The 15,608-nt window shown below is 44.5% G+C and overlaps 2 protein-coding genes across 2 annotated transcripts; one reads left to right on the plus strand and one right to left on the minus strand.

Moving 5' to 3' along the window:
• Positions 1–841: 841 nt before the first annotated feature.
• LOC107049037 (olfactory receptor 12D2-like) lies at positions 842–14,984 on the minus strand. Its single transcript, XM_040706653.1, has 2 exons — positions 14,221–14,984; positions 842–3,537 (listed from the first exon to the last, which is right to left on the minus strand). Exon 2 carries the CDS (start codon positions 3,533–3,535, stop codon positions 2,576–2,578), a length of 960 nt encoding a protein of 319 aa, XP_040562587.1. The 5' UTR covers positions 3,536–3,537; positions 14,221–14,984; the 3' UTR covers positions 842–2,575.
• On the plus strand, positions 7,877–11,382 carry LOC107052143 (olfactory receptor 10A7-like). The gene is made up of 2 exons (XM_015278969.3): positions 7,877–7,922; positions 10,115–11,382. Exons 1-2 carry the CDS (start codon positions 7,877–7,879, stop codon positions 11,008–11,010), a joined length of 942 nt encoding a protein of 313 aa, XP_015134455.3. The 3' UTR covers positions 11,011–11,382.
• Positions 14,985–15,608: the final 624 nt, after the last annotated feature.

Below are 15,608 nucleotides of genomic sequence, written 5' to 3' on the forward strand. Positions count from 1 at the left end.
TCTGTGCGTATGCATATGTGTAAGTGATGTGGTTGTGAACATAAGGCCATTGATTATGACAAGAGGCCTGAAAAAAACAGATTCTGGAGTGACAGATGTAGGGGACAAAAACTGGAACAATCAGAGTGGGAAAATGAGTCACTAGAGAGACCAATGTCCAGCTAACGAATACACAGAAGGGACTCTGCAAGACAGACGTTTGTCATGGTTTTGTAACTATGCGATTGGTATTCCACTTCATAACATCATGGACAAAAGAGAAGAAGAACTACGTATCCCAAAGGACCTCACGGTCAGAGAAGGAAGATACATCACGAAAGATACGTCATCAGGTTGCGTGCAGTCTTTTTCACTTTCGCTTGCTGCCAGGGAGAGGAGTGGGTGTGCTTCCAAGCCGTGTGCCTTCATCAAGTAGGGCTTTCGGTTTCGGAAACTCTCTCTCTCTCTCTCTCTTTCTCTCTCTATCGCTCTTTCGCTTTCTATCATTTCATTTGATTTATTATCCTTGCTTCCAATTAGATTGTATTATATCGTGTCATCTTGCATTCCAACATCGTAGTTAGTAAAATAAGTTCTCCTTCTTAGATCGTTGCCGCTGCTCCATTTTTTTTTTTTGTTTGTTTGTTTGTTTGTTTGGGAAGTCAGGGAGGCCTGCAAGCCTACTGCCCCCCTGTCACGGGCACAGATCTATCTAGATAACTCCGTGACAATGTTGAAAACATCAGAGGCCTGGGAGACCATAACTGTAGAGACCCAAGGTCTAGACCGATACGCTCACAAATATTTTCTCTTAGAAAAGATAGGCATTCATGCTGTCTGTGTTATGTGGAAACTTGTAAATAGAGGGTCCTTCTGTCCATGCTGATCTGTTTGTGGCTCTGTGTGTGTGTGTGTGTACGCAGGCACCCACTGGGAATTCATGGTCATGTTCACCACTAGCAAGGAAGGGAGGTGGGGATAAACAGCAATCATTCCACTCACCTGCCCAGGACTGCAGGAATTGCCCAGGTCTTTTAGTGCACTGGAATGAGCTACTCAACACACACTGCACCACAGCTCTCAGAATCTCTTGAAATTCAACAAAGTTCAAGTTGGCTATGTCAGATACAACAGATAAAGGAAAATCCACTCTCTACAGTGCAACAACGTTGTCTTTAGTTTGAGTATCATTCTATGATTCTATGATTCCAACTCAGTCCGTGTATGTTCTGCGTGGAACTTTTTTGTATGTTCTATGTGGGCCTTTCTTTTGTAATTCCATGTTCTTCAGTTCCAGATTATAATTGTTTGAAAACTCTATTTCTACTCTCCTCTCAATAGCAATAATAAAACGCTCTGTTAGGTGATGAAAACTCAGATCATTTGGCTCTAAGTAGGAGCTGAAAGTGAAAATGTACTGAAAACTGAAAATCACCTTACCCTCTTGTATTGAACTGAATATTTTTGAAAGTGCATTCGCATTTTTTTGGTTGTACTCAGTGTTTGTATACAAGATGGGACCCAAAAGAAATTTATATAAGCAACGGCAGTTTAATCCAGTGGGCAGCTGAGTATCACACAGTCATCCACTCGCTCTGCCCACAGGGAGACTGGGGAGAGAACTGACAAAAAGAAAGAAAGAGTAATTTTGGGGTGGAGATCAAGACAGTTTAATAGCACTGAAAATGAAAGGGAAGTAATAATAATGAAAGAAAATACAAAAGAAGCAATTGTCTGAACCCTTTGTTTTTGGCTGAAAGCTTGCTTTCCAAGGTGTTTCTTGCAAAAAGACTCTGACGTACCTAAGAGGTGAGAGTTGGGTGTTGCCATGTAGCAGTCAACATCACTTTGTGGACAGTTTTACATTTAAAAGCATTTATTTCAAGCTGTTTGCCTTCAGAAGGAAATATTTGCTGGCGGAAGATCTGGCCTGTGCAAATAACTCCAGCTCGACACAGGAGACTGGAGGACAATACCACTGTATCCTGTGAAGACAAGACACATGCGGGCACCTCCCTGCTCCCTCTTATCTGCAGGCAAGGCCTGGAACATGGGAACAGAGGAGTTCCTGCTGAGATCCAAAAAAACTCAAGAAGTGACCACTCCAAGAAAGAGCTGACTCAAACACTTGGAAGTCAATGAAAAGATACAGATCCTTCAAAAGAGTTGACTCATGTCAAACGTAGGCAATATCTTTCTCAGTCTACTCAACATTGAAAATGTAATGTATGCTTGCTTACTTGGGATATCCAGCGTTTGGATGACTAGAGATTCATTCCGCTTCCTAAACAAAGCTATCAGGTCATGGTTTAATTCCTTATCTTATCCAGCACAACTATATGGGGCTGTCTGCTTTTGCTCATGCTCTGCAAGAGACACGCATACTTCTTTTCTGGAGGCTGGAGATCAGACTGGTTACAATAGGACATCTAAAATGACAGAAGAAACATCAAGGTCTTGACTATCTCCCAGTTTAGATCTCAGCAGTAAACCCCTAATTAATTTCCACATGAGATAACGAGTATTCTTCAGTCTCGTGTAAGACAGAATCTTTTTGACCTCTTCTCTTGTAAATACGGGAAGTGGAGTAACCATGTTATGAGCCTTGTCCTTGCCACTTTCCACCAGGAAAAAGTTTTCTCCCTAACGTTTTGTTCAAAGTAGATCTCACCTCCTGATTCCTAAGAGTATAGATCAAGGGGTTTAGAGCTGGGGTGATGGCACTGTACATGACAGACACTTGCATGTCCCTTTTAGAGGAGCTGGATGAAGACGGAGGTGTATAATTGAAGAACAGCGGTATGTACAATAGTGCCACAACAGTAAGATGAGAGGCACAGGTGGAGAAGGGCTTCCATCTACCTTCCTGGGACTTGACCTTCTGGAAGAGGAAGATGATGATGTAGAGATAGGAGAGGACAATCAGAATGAATGGGCCTAGAGCAATTGATGTCGTGACAACATTGAGGAGAGTCATGTTGAGGCTAGTACTACTGCAGGCCAAGTTCAACAGTGGCTTGACATCGCAGAAGAAGTGATGAATGTGGTTGTGCCCACAGAAACTCAGTTGAGAGGTCATGATTGAATGCATCATGGCATGTGCAAAACCAACAGACCAGCTGGCCGTGGCCAGCAGCAGACAAGTCCTTGGGTTCATGACAAGGGTGTAGCACAGAGGGTTGCAAATGGCCACATAGCGATCATAGGCCATGGTGGCCAGGAGCACAGCTTCAGTACTGCCCAGGAAGTGGAAGAAGTAGAGCTGGGCCAAGCATCCACCAAAAGAAATGGGTTGACGTCCAAAGAGAAAACCAGTCAGCATCTTGGGAACAGTAACTGTAGAGTAGAAAATGTCCAGGCAGGAAAGGTTCCCCAGGAAGAAGTACATCGGTGTGTGGAGCTGGGGCTGAGATATCACCATGGTCACAATGACACCATTTCCCAAAATGCTAGTCAAGTAGAGTAACAGGAAGGAGATGAAGAAGAAGTACTGTAGCCCTTGGATGTCAGTGAGGCCCAAAAGGATGAACTCGCACACCTCCGTATGGTTCAGCATTCCTAAAACAAGAAAGATCAAAGGCAAAATGTCAAGATTTTACAGTGTGAGAAATACTGGTACTACAATACTCCTTTTTTTCTCTACTATTTTAATACCAAAAAAATGCAGAAAAGAGAAAAACATAACACATGTAATCCAATATAAAATCAAATAGAAACATGAGAAATTAACAGAAACAAAAGTAACCATATTGTGTTCTTTCTGTCTAGAGAAAGGCCATTCTAGAAAGAATGAAAATGTTGCAGGAAGTAAGTATTAAAACCTTCCATCTGTGCATAGCAGAAGAATACATAAGATATGAAACGCTGATGCTTCTTCATTTTCGGCCAAAACTTCTATTTCAATTCTGCCTATCTGTAGCTCCCCGCTACAGCCTTTGATTTCATCAGCAAAGCCTCATAACTCACAATTCATAAAGATTCACAAGGTGAATCACTCTTGATGCTTTCTTTCTACTACTCTGCCTACATTTCTTTCAGCCAATTTTAGCTTTCACCTTTCTAATGTTCACCATTGCTTCCAGACAGTTCTTTGCGCTTAAAAACTGCAGAATTTTCAAGTTTTTTTCAAAAATAACTAAGAAAAGGTGCTACAAGGTTCCATACAAACGTCAGCATTTCCTTAGCACACTGCTGAGAGTATAAGAAGATGATGCCTTAACGTGTGATCACAAGCTGTTTCTGTTATGAACTATGTACTTGGCCTAAACAATCTCTGTTGAGCGACAGCACATGAATGAGACAAGAGCCAGTGTACAGTCCCTTACAACACCATGATGGAGTAAATCTAAGGTTGTAGGAAAAGTATCGCTGGTCTTCAAAAACGCAAGTAAGCACATGCTCTCACCTCTTTTCTGTTTTGGGTAAGTTTGCTTAGCATTATGCATACTTCCTGACCATACACAATAAAACAAGAAAAGGATTTTTAAAAAGCCCTGAGATTATTTTACTAGTGCACATGTATCTGTGGCTTCCAGTACAGACTGCAAATTTTGCAAGATGAGTTTTTTGCTTTGTGCATTCAGGAAAGTGACAATTAATGCTGGTGAATAAAACTAATGAAAAAAAAGATTGCTTCCAAAATTTTTCTTGCAAAGAGGTTAAAACACAGATAGACACATTTCATAGTCTTTCTTGGTCATTCCACCAAATACTTTCATTGAGAGTAAGTGGTTTTAAAAGTTTTTACAATATACGTCCATCCCAGTTACTCTCTTTCTCACACTTCTTTAGCTTATTCTTCTAGCATGAAAACAATAAACAAACAAAATGCTCTTTAAAATGGTTACATAAAGAATGTAAGCATGTAGCCTAAGGCAGTATATATATTTACACATCCACTCTAAAAAACTCACTGTATATGGCTGAATATGCTTTTAGCATAACCTACTGAATAAGAGGCAGTTGAAACAATAGATCTAACAATATTCTTGACTCACCAAAATGTTAGTCAGCCACCTACACTGGAGGAGTCAGAGACGTTATCCTCTATTAAGAATCAATGCTTCTGTTTCTTACCAGTTATTTGCCACTTTTAAGCACTGATTTGTTCCTCACTGAAATTCATCTGGGAAAAGGCATTACGGCATCAAGGTGTGTCCCACAACGTCTGCTGGTTCTGCCTCGTTTTCTCAGTTGGTCACAGTTGATCTAATCACTTTTTTCTATTCCTCCTAACCACATTTTTTGTCTTCTGTATCTAACATTCCCCATCTATTTCACAGATGCTGACTAATCTTTTATCTAGTGAACTGATTAACATACCCAGTCAAAGAAAAAGACTTGCATCTAACTCATTTTCTGTTTGGGGGGAAGAGAGGAATCTTTCTTCATAGGAGAGGTGATCCAGCTCTCTGCTCATCTTCATGGCCTCCACTAGAGCCATTCTAACACCTCCATGCCTTTCTTGTGCTGGGATCCCCACGCCTGGGTGCAGTACTCCAGATGAGGCCTCACAACGGTAGAGTCTAAGAGGACAATCACCTCCTTGCCCTACCATCCATCCCTCTTTTGGTGCAGCACAGGATACAGTTGGCCTTCCAGGCTGCAAGCAAACACTGTTGCTTCATGTCAACCTTTTTGTTCACCAGAACCCTCAAGTCCTTCTCAGCAGGAATGATCTCCACGAGTTCTCCCAGTCTGTACACACATCTGGGATTGTCTTGACCCAAGTGCAACACCTTATTAAACGTCATTAGATTGTCATGTGCCCAGTTTTTTACCTGTCCAGGTTCCTCTGAATGGCGTCCCAACTTTCTACTGTGTCAACTGCACCACTCAGCTTGCTACCATCAGCAAACTTGCTGAGAGTGTACTTGACCCCACTCTCTATGTCACTGATTAAAATGTTGAAGAGCACCGTTCCCATGAGGGACTCCTAGGGGACAACATTTATCACCAGTTCCCACCTGAATAAAGAGGCACTGACTGCAGCTCTATGGTGTGACCACTCAGTCATTTCCTTATCCACCCTTCAAACTCACGTCTCTCCAATTTAGAGACAAGAGTGTGATGTGAGACCCTAGAAAAGGCCTTGCAGAAGTCCAGGTAGACAACATCAGTTCCCCTCCCTTTGTCCACCAGTGCTGTCACTCCATAGAAAGCCCCCAGTTTGGCAGGCACAATGTCCCCCATGCTGTTCTGCTGGCTGACACGGATCACCTCTTTGTCTTGCATGCGTCTTTGCATAGCTTCCAGGCAGATATGTTCCATGATCATCCCAGGCACAGGAGAGAAGCTTGCTGGGTATTCCTTCTTCCCTTTTTTAAAAGCGGTTTGTGATGCTTCAGTGGGGACTTCACCTTACAGACAAGACTGTTTGAATATGATGGAGAGTGCCTACATCAGCGAGGACTCTGAGATGCGTGTCATCTGGTCCCATAGACTTGTACACATTCAGCCTCATTAGGTGGTCTTGAACTTCCTCCTTCCATACAGTCGGAGGGAGTTTGTTCCCCTGACCCCCACCTAGAGGTTCAAGGATGCAAGTGACATAGGAAGCCTTACTGCCAGTGAAGACTGAGAAAAATAATTTATTGAGTACCTCAGACATTGTTGTCATTGCTCTCTTCCCATTTATCAAAGAAGGTACAATCACCTGGTCCTTGCTCTTCTGACCAAAGTACCTGTTATTTTTTGTATCCTTAGCAGGCTTGGTTCCATCAGTGGCTTGGTTTTTCTGACCCCATCTCTACATGTCTGGGTGGCATCCCTCTTTTCGTCCCAGGCCACGTGTCCCTGCTTCCACAGTCTATGCACAGTTCTTGTTCAGCCATGCTGGTTTCCTGCTTCCTCTGCTTGATTTCTTATGCTGGCAGATGGAGGTCTCTGAACATGCTCTCAGAAATGTGTCCTTAAAGAGCTGACAGCTCTGTTCCATTCCTTTGGGGTCAGAAAGTATTCACTAGTATTCAATCCAAATTTCTCATGCTTTGACTTGTACACATCACCTCTCATCGTATCACTGCACTCCCCAAGAAGCATTTACCTGCACTTAGTCTACACCCATGCTGTACAAAGTAGTCTCAGTAAGCAACAGGATCTCCTGTGAAGTTCCTTTCCAAAATATCAAAATATTTTCTGGATATCTGCTGGAATAGTGGCATGGCGAGTGGCAGACAATCCAGATTCCTGGAGTCTGTTCAGGACAACTTCCTGGTCCAGGTAATAGATGGACCAACCCGAGGTGAAGCCTTGCTGGACCTGGTGCTCACTAATGAAGAGGAAAGCATTAGAGACATTAAGATTGGAGGCAGCCTGGGCTGCAGTGACCATGCCTTGGTGGAGTTTGTGATCTTGAAGAATGCAGGCCTGGCTAAAAGCAGAGCTGGGACCCTGTGCTTTAGGAGAGCAAACTTCCGGCTGCTCAAGGAACGGCTGGATGGGATCCTCTGGGAAACGGTCCTTAAGGGCATGGGTACAGAACAGAGCTGGCAGCTCTTTAAGGACACCCTTCTGAGAGCGCAACAGCTCTCCATCCCCCAGCAGAAGTTGAGCAGGGGAGGTAGGCGACCGTCATGGCTGTGCAAGGACCTGAAGCTTAAACTGAGAGAAAAGGGGGAAATGTATAGAAGGTGTATAGAAGCAGGGTTGTGTATCCTGGGAGGAATACAGGGCTGTTGTCCATGTGTGTAGAGATAGGATTAGGAAAGCTAAGGCACAGATGGAACTGAACTTAGTGAGGGATGTGAAAGATAACAAGAAGGGGTTCTACAGGTACATAGGCAGGAGGAGACAGGCCAAGAAGAGTGCTCCCCCTCTGGTGAAAGGCAATGGGGAGCTGGCTTCCTCAGACATAGAAAAAGCTGAGGTATTCAATAAGTGCTTTGCCTCAGTCTTCATGGGTGGACAGTCTTTCCATGTCTGCAAGGACCACAAGCCTCTAGGTGAGGGTGTGAGGACTGGTTTCTGTCCCACTGTAACAGTGGAACAAGTCCAAGTCCTCCTCATGACACTGAATGTGTATAAGTCCAGGGAGCCAGATGATATCCATCCCAGGGTTCTGAAAGAGATGGCTAATGTGGTTGCCAAGCCACTCTCCCTCATAATTGAAAAATCATGGCTGTCTGGTGAAGTCCCCAGTGACTGGAAAAAGGGAAACATTACTTCCATTTTTAAAAAAGGGAGAAAGGAGGATCCGGGTAACTACAGGCTGGTGAGCCTAACCTCTGTGCCTGGGAAGATCATGGAGCAGATCCTCCTATAAGCTATGTTAAGGCACATACGGGATAAAGAAGTCATCTGAGACAGCCAGCATGGCTTCACCAAGAGCAGATCGTACCTGACCAATCTGGTGGCCTTCTACGATGGAGTGACGGCTTTGGTGGATGGGAGAAGGGTGGTGGATGTCATCTACCTGGACTTCTGCAAGGCCTTTGACATGGTCCCTCACCACATCCTTCTCTCTAAATTGGAGAAGTGTGGATTTGATGGATGGACTGTTCAGTGGATTAGGAATTGGCTGGACGCAGCCAAAGGGTTGTGATCAATGGGTCTGTGTCAGGGTAGAGGCCGGTCACAAGTGGTGTCCCTCAGGGGTTGGTCTTGTGGTCAGTGCTCTTTAACATCCCTATCAATGACAGACAATGGCATCGAGTGCACCCTCAGCAAGTTTGCGGATGACACCAAGCTGAGCGATGCAGTCGATACGTTGGAAGGAAGGGAAGCCATCCAGAGGGACCTGGACAGGCTGGATAAGTGGGCCCACAAGAACCTAATGAGGTTCAATAAGGCTAAATGCAGGGTGCTGCACTTGGGTCAGGACAATCCCAGGTACTTATACAAACTGGGGGAAGATCTCCTTGAGAGCAGCCCTGCAGAGAAGGACTTGGGGATCCTGGTAGATGAGAAGCTGGACATGAGCCAGCAGTGTGCGCTTGCAGCCCCAGAAGGCCAAATATGTTCTGGGCTGCATAAAAAAAGGGGTGGCCAGCAGGGAGAGGGAGGTGATGGTGCCCCTCTACTCGACTCTTGTGAGGCTCCATCTGGAGTACTGAGTCCTGGCCTGGGGCCACCAGTACATGGAGCTCTTGGAGCGGGTCCAGAGGAGAGCCACTAAGATGATCAGAGGGCTGGAGCACCTCTCCTATGAGAAAAGGTTGAGGGAACTAGGCTTGTTTAGTTTGGAGAAGAGAAGGCTCCGGGGAGACCTCATTGTGGCTTTCCAGTACTTGAAGGGAGCGTATAAACTGGAAGGAGAGTGGCTGTTTACAAGGGTGGATAGTAATAGGACAAGGGGGAATGCTTTTAAGCTGGGACAGGGGAGGTTTAGGTTGGATATTAGGAAGAAGTTTTTCAGCCAGAGGGTGGTGACACACTGGAACGGGTTGCCCAAGGAGATTGTGGATGCCCCATCCCTGAAGGCATTCAAGGCCAGGCTGGATGTGGCTCTGGGCAGCCTGGTCTGCTGGTTGGTGACCCTGCACATAGCAGGGGGTTGAAACTCGATCATCATTGTGGTCCTTTTCAACCCAGGCCATTCTTTGATTCTATGATAGTATGAAAATATGAACTCTCTCTTTTTCCCTCACATATGTCAGATAGATCACTCTTCACCATGCTCTCACTATGTTCTTCCACTGCACCCACTCCACTAAGAAATGTCCTTCCAGTATTGGGCAGTCCAAACTTGGACAACTGTTCCAAGTGAGAACTCAGAAGTGGAATGATCCCTCCTCCACCACCTGTTGCCTGTGCTGTAGTCAATGCAGCCTCAGATGCACTTGGCCTTTTTCACATGAAGGGTACACTGCTGACATACATCTGGCTTTTTTGTTCACCTAGTTCCTGATGGGAACAGTGACCTGACTATAAGGAGAAGATACAGCCATAAAATGGCTGCTATCAACTGTCAGCTGAAAATCTCGTTAGATTGAGAACTCTGCCTTGGAACCAGGCCTGGAAACTTCATCTTTGCAGCTTCGAACTTGGCTTGGGAACCAGGGACATCCTTGAGGAGTGTCTTCCTAAAATCTAGTTTAAGCCTACTCTCTCCTGCTTTAAAGCGATTTCCACTTGTCCTGTTGCTACATGCCCTTATAAAAAGTCCCACCCCAGCTTTCCTGTGGGCCCCCTTTAGGTCCTGAAAGGCTGCCAGTGATTTCTGTCATGTTCCTGGCCACCATGATAGGTAACTCTCTAATTGTGGGGATCACAGCCATTGACTCTGCCCTACATACTCCCATGTACTATTTCCTAAAGAATCTTGCCTTGACAGAGATCTGCTACAGCTTGAGCATTGTCCCCAAGATGCTCTTGATTCTGCTGGGGGAGAGAAAAATTATTTCCTTCACAGCTTGTGCCTTGCAACTCAGTTGTGCTATACTTTTTGTCACCTGTGAGTGCTTTCTCTTAGGTGTAATGGCCTATGACCGACAAGTGGCAATATGCCACCCTCTGCATTATGGCACCATGATGAACAGGGACCTCTGCTTCAAAATGGCTGTTGGGTCTTGGCTCTCTGGGATACCTGTTGCTCTGGTCTTCCCCATATGGCTGTTTACCCTGCCCTTCTGTGGGAGAAACAAGGTAGATCATTTCTTTTGTGATGTTTCTCCCGTGTTGAACCTGGTGTGTGCAGACACAGCTTTGTTTGAACTACTGATTTTTATGGCTACAGTCATGATAGTGATGATCCCCTTTTCACTGATCATTATTTCCTACCTTCTCATTATTCATGCTGTTCTTCAGATACCCTCGGCTGTGGGTCAGAGGCAGGCCTTTTCCACATGTGCAGCTCACCTGGTAGTAGTAACTTTTTTCTACAGCACAACAGGCATCATTCACTTGCGTCCTAAGTCCAGCCTCTCAAGCAATATGAAGAAAATGGTTTCCCTCTCTTACACAGTTGTTACGCCTATGATCAACCCCTTCATCTATAGCTTGAGGAATCAGAAAGTCAAGCAAAGTCTGAGGGAATGCATCAACAAGAGGCTACTTAGGAAGCAGATGATCTTTTCTCTGTCCAGCTCATGAGTTCCTCGTAGCTGCACGGGAAATTCACTGCTTCCCTAGTGAATAATTTTAACAGGTATTTCTGAAAGAATTTAAATGCCTTTCAAAAACATGCTATTTAAACTTTCCTTTGCTGTTAAATCCATACAGTATCAGTCCCTTTTCACTGAGCACTTTTCACTGAGCACTTCTCACTGAGCACTTCTTCTTACAGAAGAAATAATTGTGATTTTCCCTCTGGCCTTGCAAGCAACTTAGTAAACCTGACAAAGTACAGGAATATCTGAAAAGTCAGTGTCTTTGCTATAACATTTGATTCATTCCCCATCATAAGTGGTGTACATAAGTGGTAACTTATGTACATAGATATGAAAAGTCTCTAGCTTATGAAAGTTTTCTCCTCAATCAAAGCAAAAACAATAGCTTGGAACTTCTTCTTCATTACAAAAAAAAAAAAAAAAAAAAAAAGTCCTCTCCTGGAATTGTCCTTGCAACTGATTGGAGAGAGAGGCTGGGTTGAACTCTAAAATTGACCTGATTTTCTGTTGAAGATTTTGAGTAAAGGCCAGGTCCAGCTCCTATCACTAAAAGTAGTCTTCCAGAACTCACAACTTCATCTCTTCTCTGTTTTCTGACACCTGCTCTCAGCCCCCTCCAACAAACGTTTGAATGAACTGCAAATCCTCAGCACAGTATCACACAGTATCTTAAAAATCATTACTTTGAAGGGCTGCAGTCACACCACTCATCATACGTCAGGCAATTTGAATGCAGGAGAAGTGTACCCAGAAAAAAAAGTAGCATGTTTGAGACACAGAAGAACATCCCACGTGGCCAAGAGGAGACTTTGGCCAAGAGCCATGCAGCATCAGCACAACCAGTTCCTGGGATTCTAGCCGCAACCACCTGTAAACGTGGCTGACTATACTCCTGCTCTGAAAGCCAGGGAACGCTACCTGAGGCTGAGGCTTTTATCATTGTAACTGATAAAACTCTGTTAATTTCTGCTTCTGATTTAATCATCAAAGCACCTGATATAATCCCCCACATGGAGGAAGGCAATCACTTCTAGTCTGATTTCATCCTTGTGTAGATGCCCAAGAGAGTTCAAATGAGTTGCATACTAGAAGTTCCCATTTCTATTTATTGTTCTGTAGAGCCCTGGTGACTGATTTCAGTGCAAAAATATCTCACTTTGATTCTCCCTACACAGGCTACATGAAGACCTGTGAGGTTTTTTTGCATTGTCTTTGAGGGAAATTCACCCTGCTTGTACTTGACACCTCTCAGAGAAAAAGAGGAAGTAAGCTGCTCTCCCAGCTACAGGTGGAACACGAGTGCTGAGCTTAGACCAGGCTTCTAGCTAGTAAACATCTCAATTATGTCAGAGAATTCTTCTCCGGTCTACTTAATATCCAAGAGAAAATATCTGTAACTTCAGATACCGGAGTCCTGAGCTTGCCATCGGTTCTCTACAACCAAACTTAGTGCAAATTATTCCTTAGAAGAGCATGAGGACTTTCCTTCTGAAGCACAGAGAACTTCTGAAATAGCATGCTGGGAATTCTAGAGCAGCAAACTCCACATTAACTACTTGTTGATGTAGCCTGTCCCTCAAAACAAATGTGAACAGGCATACTTGTAGGCACCCCACTGGATTCTCCTCTCACGCAAGTCATTTTAGCCGTATATTCACCATTAGGTCAGATGAAGAACACATGAAGAAGAAAATATTTCTGCCCTTTTGTAAATATTTCTGCCCAAGAGAACCTCCATTTTCAACTAGCTGCACTACCAGCTCACAACAGTTCCCTCATATGGGTTGCGACTGCAGCCATGCTAAAGAAAGCAGCTTGGCAAAGACTGCACGGGATTATGTCATCTATCCAGCTGCTTTTACTTCGTCTCTCATGTCAGTTCAGATGATTCCTCACTGGGGGGCTATGATCAGATTCAACAAACGTTTTGGCTTCCTTAATGTTTCACATCCACTTAACTTTTCTCAAATTAACCGTTTATTTAAAACATAGCTGTTGACTCACTTCTGAAAGAAAATTGGCTTGGAAATGTAAAATATACAAAAGGAACAAACATCAGTATCTTCCCTGCGTTCTAAATTTTAGTTTTGCTGTCCAGAATGATTTTCTAAAATTGACCAAAATCTTGCAAATATTCCCCATGCTTCTTTATTTCTTTGTTGAAAAAAAAGAAGACCGTGCAAGTATGGTACGCGTTTGTGTTCTTTATACTTTCTCTGGAAAAATATCCACTACATTTTCTTCTACCTTTTTCCCCATTCATACGAATGCCTACTTCCTGTCCGACTACCTACCAAACTGTTTTTCTATCAGCTTGATATTTGTACCACCTTAAATTTGTCTGTTTAATTCTAGGACAAGGATCAGCTGTAATTCCTATCTCTAATCTCTCTGCCATATTATGGCGCTCGTATCTACGTATTGGTTCACACGTCTTCTGATCACACACCTGTCTCTAGCCATGCGGCCTGGCTTCATTGTGTTGGTGTATCTTGCAGTCAGTGGTCCAAAACACTATTCGGTTTCTGAGTAATTTTATACATAGCATGAGTTTTGGTAGCGTTCTTTCTGCTCCAGAAGGGGAAGTCAGCAGGGGCGTTACTGAGAGCTTCATGCTCCAGAGAAACCACTGAAGACATGCAGTCTACAAGATACTTCACCACAAAGGCAATGTTCAGTTTGTGTTGCTAGCATCAGCCTCTACCAGAAACAGACATTTAATAAGTTCGCTTGGAACTCATTAATTTAAATACAAAACAAGAAGTACTGTGTTGCAACATGTGCTTATTAAAAGCCTTAAGTCTAGCAACACTTTTCCTCAGAGATGATTTCACCTGTCAACTCCCTCATGACTGGACAGAAAATTAGCAACAACAAATAAAAATAAAATAAGTAATTAAAAAAAATCTTGTTATACATTGCTTGCTCTAACAAGCCTAACAAGGTTGAAATTATAGTGCAAAGGGCAAACTCAGAATTGAAGTTTCCTGGTGTTTTAATGGGGCCTTCTGAGACTATTAGAGATGGAGCTGTTGCAGGAAATCTAAGTGGTCCTCTGGAGAGGAGCTGATTAGAAGTAGAAAATCAGAGCGCGTTTAGAGGCAAAGAAAGGAAGGAACAAACGCTTTTACAAAGTGACCCCGTGATGTGCCCTGTCATGGAAAAGGGGCAAGGTGCGGATGCCCAGCATTACCTTTGCAGCCCTCGCTTGAATGAAGTTTCTTTATGGTCAGTAGAGGGCATACAGAACAGACTGTCTCCGCACACGTATGCCTCCGGGAGGAGGCAGAGGAGGACAGCAAAGCTGCCTGAGCAAAGGTCCCCTCCTGCTCTCCTTGCTGCTGCTGCAGCAAAAACTAGCCAAGGCTCTGTTAAAGGGACGGAACTCCCTGTCACAGTATGAGCCAATGATATCTTCTCTTTGAGAACAACCTCTGTGACAACTGTCCCAGATCTGCCACGTCCGCAGGCACACCATTGGTATCAGCCTTGGCCTACACATCACTGCTGTCCCAGCCTTGGGACTACTCTCCTCCCCTGTGCTCATAAGCCTCATACACTGCTGCTCAGTCCTGAAACACAGCCCTTAACCTCACTTTTCCTGATAAAGCCTCTGCCCTAACCTGTAGGCCCCCAGCAGCCCAGCCTCCCAGAGGCAGTACCCAGCTCTCCCACGTGGTCTCTCCTGCTCTCGACTAGATCCCCACCCCACCAGATGCCATTATTTTAGTGGTGCTTCACAGACTGCTCTTGCAGCTCCTGAACTTCCACTTGCCACAAGCTGTTCCCCTGGCTTTCTGGGAACGGACGGCTGAAGACGGCTGAAGAGCATCTTCTCCCAGGTGGTGTGATATTTCTCCATCTCATTCTTCTGCAGTTCACAGTAGTCCCAGCCCTGCCTTTCAGCTCTGCTCAGTGGATGCGTGATCTCCCATTCTCAGTGTCATACCCTCTTCTCCATCCCAAAGCCTCAACCAATTCCCTGAAATACCACATCCCCCTTCCCCCCCCCTCTCCCACACCCCCCCGAGTCCACAGTTCACCCACTGCCTTCGTAGAACTGACTCCAGTAGCCGGCACTACTCCTTATGGCGGCCAGCAGCTCCACACGGCGACCTGCAACTCCCTCACGGCGGTTGCAGCTCCTCACGGGGGCAGTGCTGATCTCTGCTCTGCGGTGACCGTGACAGCACTCACGACAACGGCATGGAGCTGCGTCAGGGCAGGGCCAGGGTGGACATGAGGAAAAGGCTAGGGTGGCGTGTGGGAGATACGTCTGTGGCACTGCACTGACTTCTGAGGAGTCCTGAATTCCTGTAAGAGGCTTAAGTCAACACAGGACATTTACTCTTCCTGTGGCTTTTGATTTCCAAGTAACTTAAATAATGAGGAAATGTGACAAACAACTTTTCAGTTCATTCAGAATTATTTTTTAGATTGTTTTCATCTTGATTTTCCAGATTGGTGTTGTTTTGGTGGTTTGGGTTGTTGTTTTTTTTTTTTAATAGGCCAATTGGAGCTTAATCAAAAACATATGTGTGCGTATTTGTTTTTTTCCAAACAACCACTCATCTCTCCTTG

This window comes from Gallus gallus, chromosome 10 (genome assembly GCF_016699485.2).
Source record: "Gallus gallus isolate bGalGal1 chromosome 10, bGalGal1.mat.broiler.GRCg7b, whole genome shotgun sequence".
Classification (NCBI taxonomy): domain Eukaryota; kingdom Metazoa; phylum Chordata; class Aves; order Galliformes; family Phasianidae; genus Gallus; species Gallus gallus.

Excerpts from the sequence above, each read along its gene's own strand:
- LOC107049037 (XM_040706653.1), bottom strand. The coding sequence starts at position 3,535 with ATGCTGAACCATACGGAGGTGTGCGAGTTCATCCTTTTGGGCCTCACT.
- LOC107052143 (XM_015278969.3), top strand. The coding sequence starts at position 7,877 with ATGGGTGGACAGTCTTTCCATGTCTGCAAGGACCACAAGCCTCTAG. Across the intron at positions 7,923-10,114 it reads CAAGGACCACAAGCCTCTAG|GTCCTGAAAGGCTGCCAGTG; the intron begins GTGAGGGTGTGA and ends GGCCCCCTTTAG.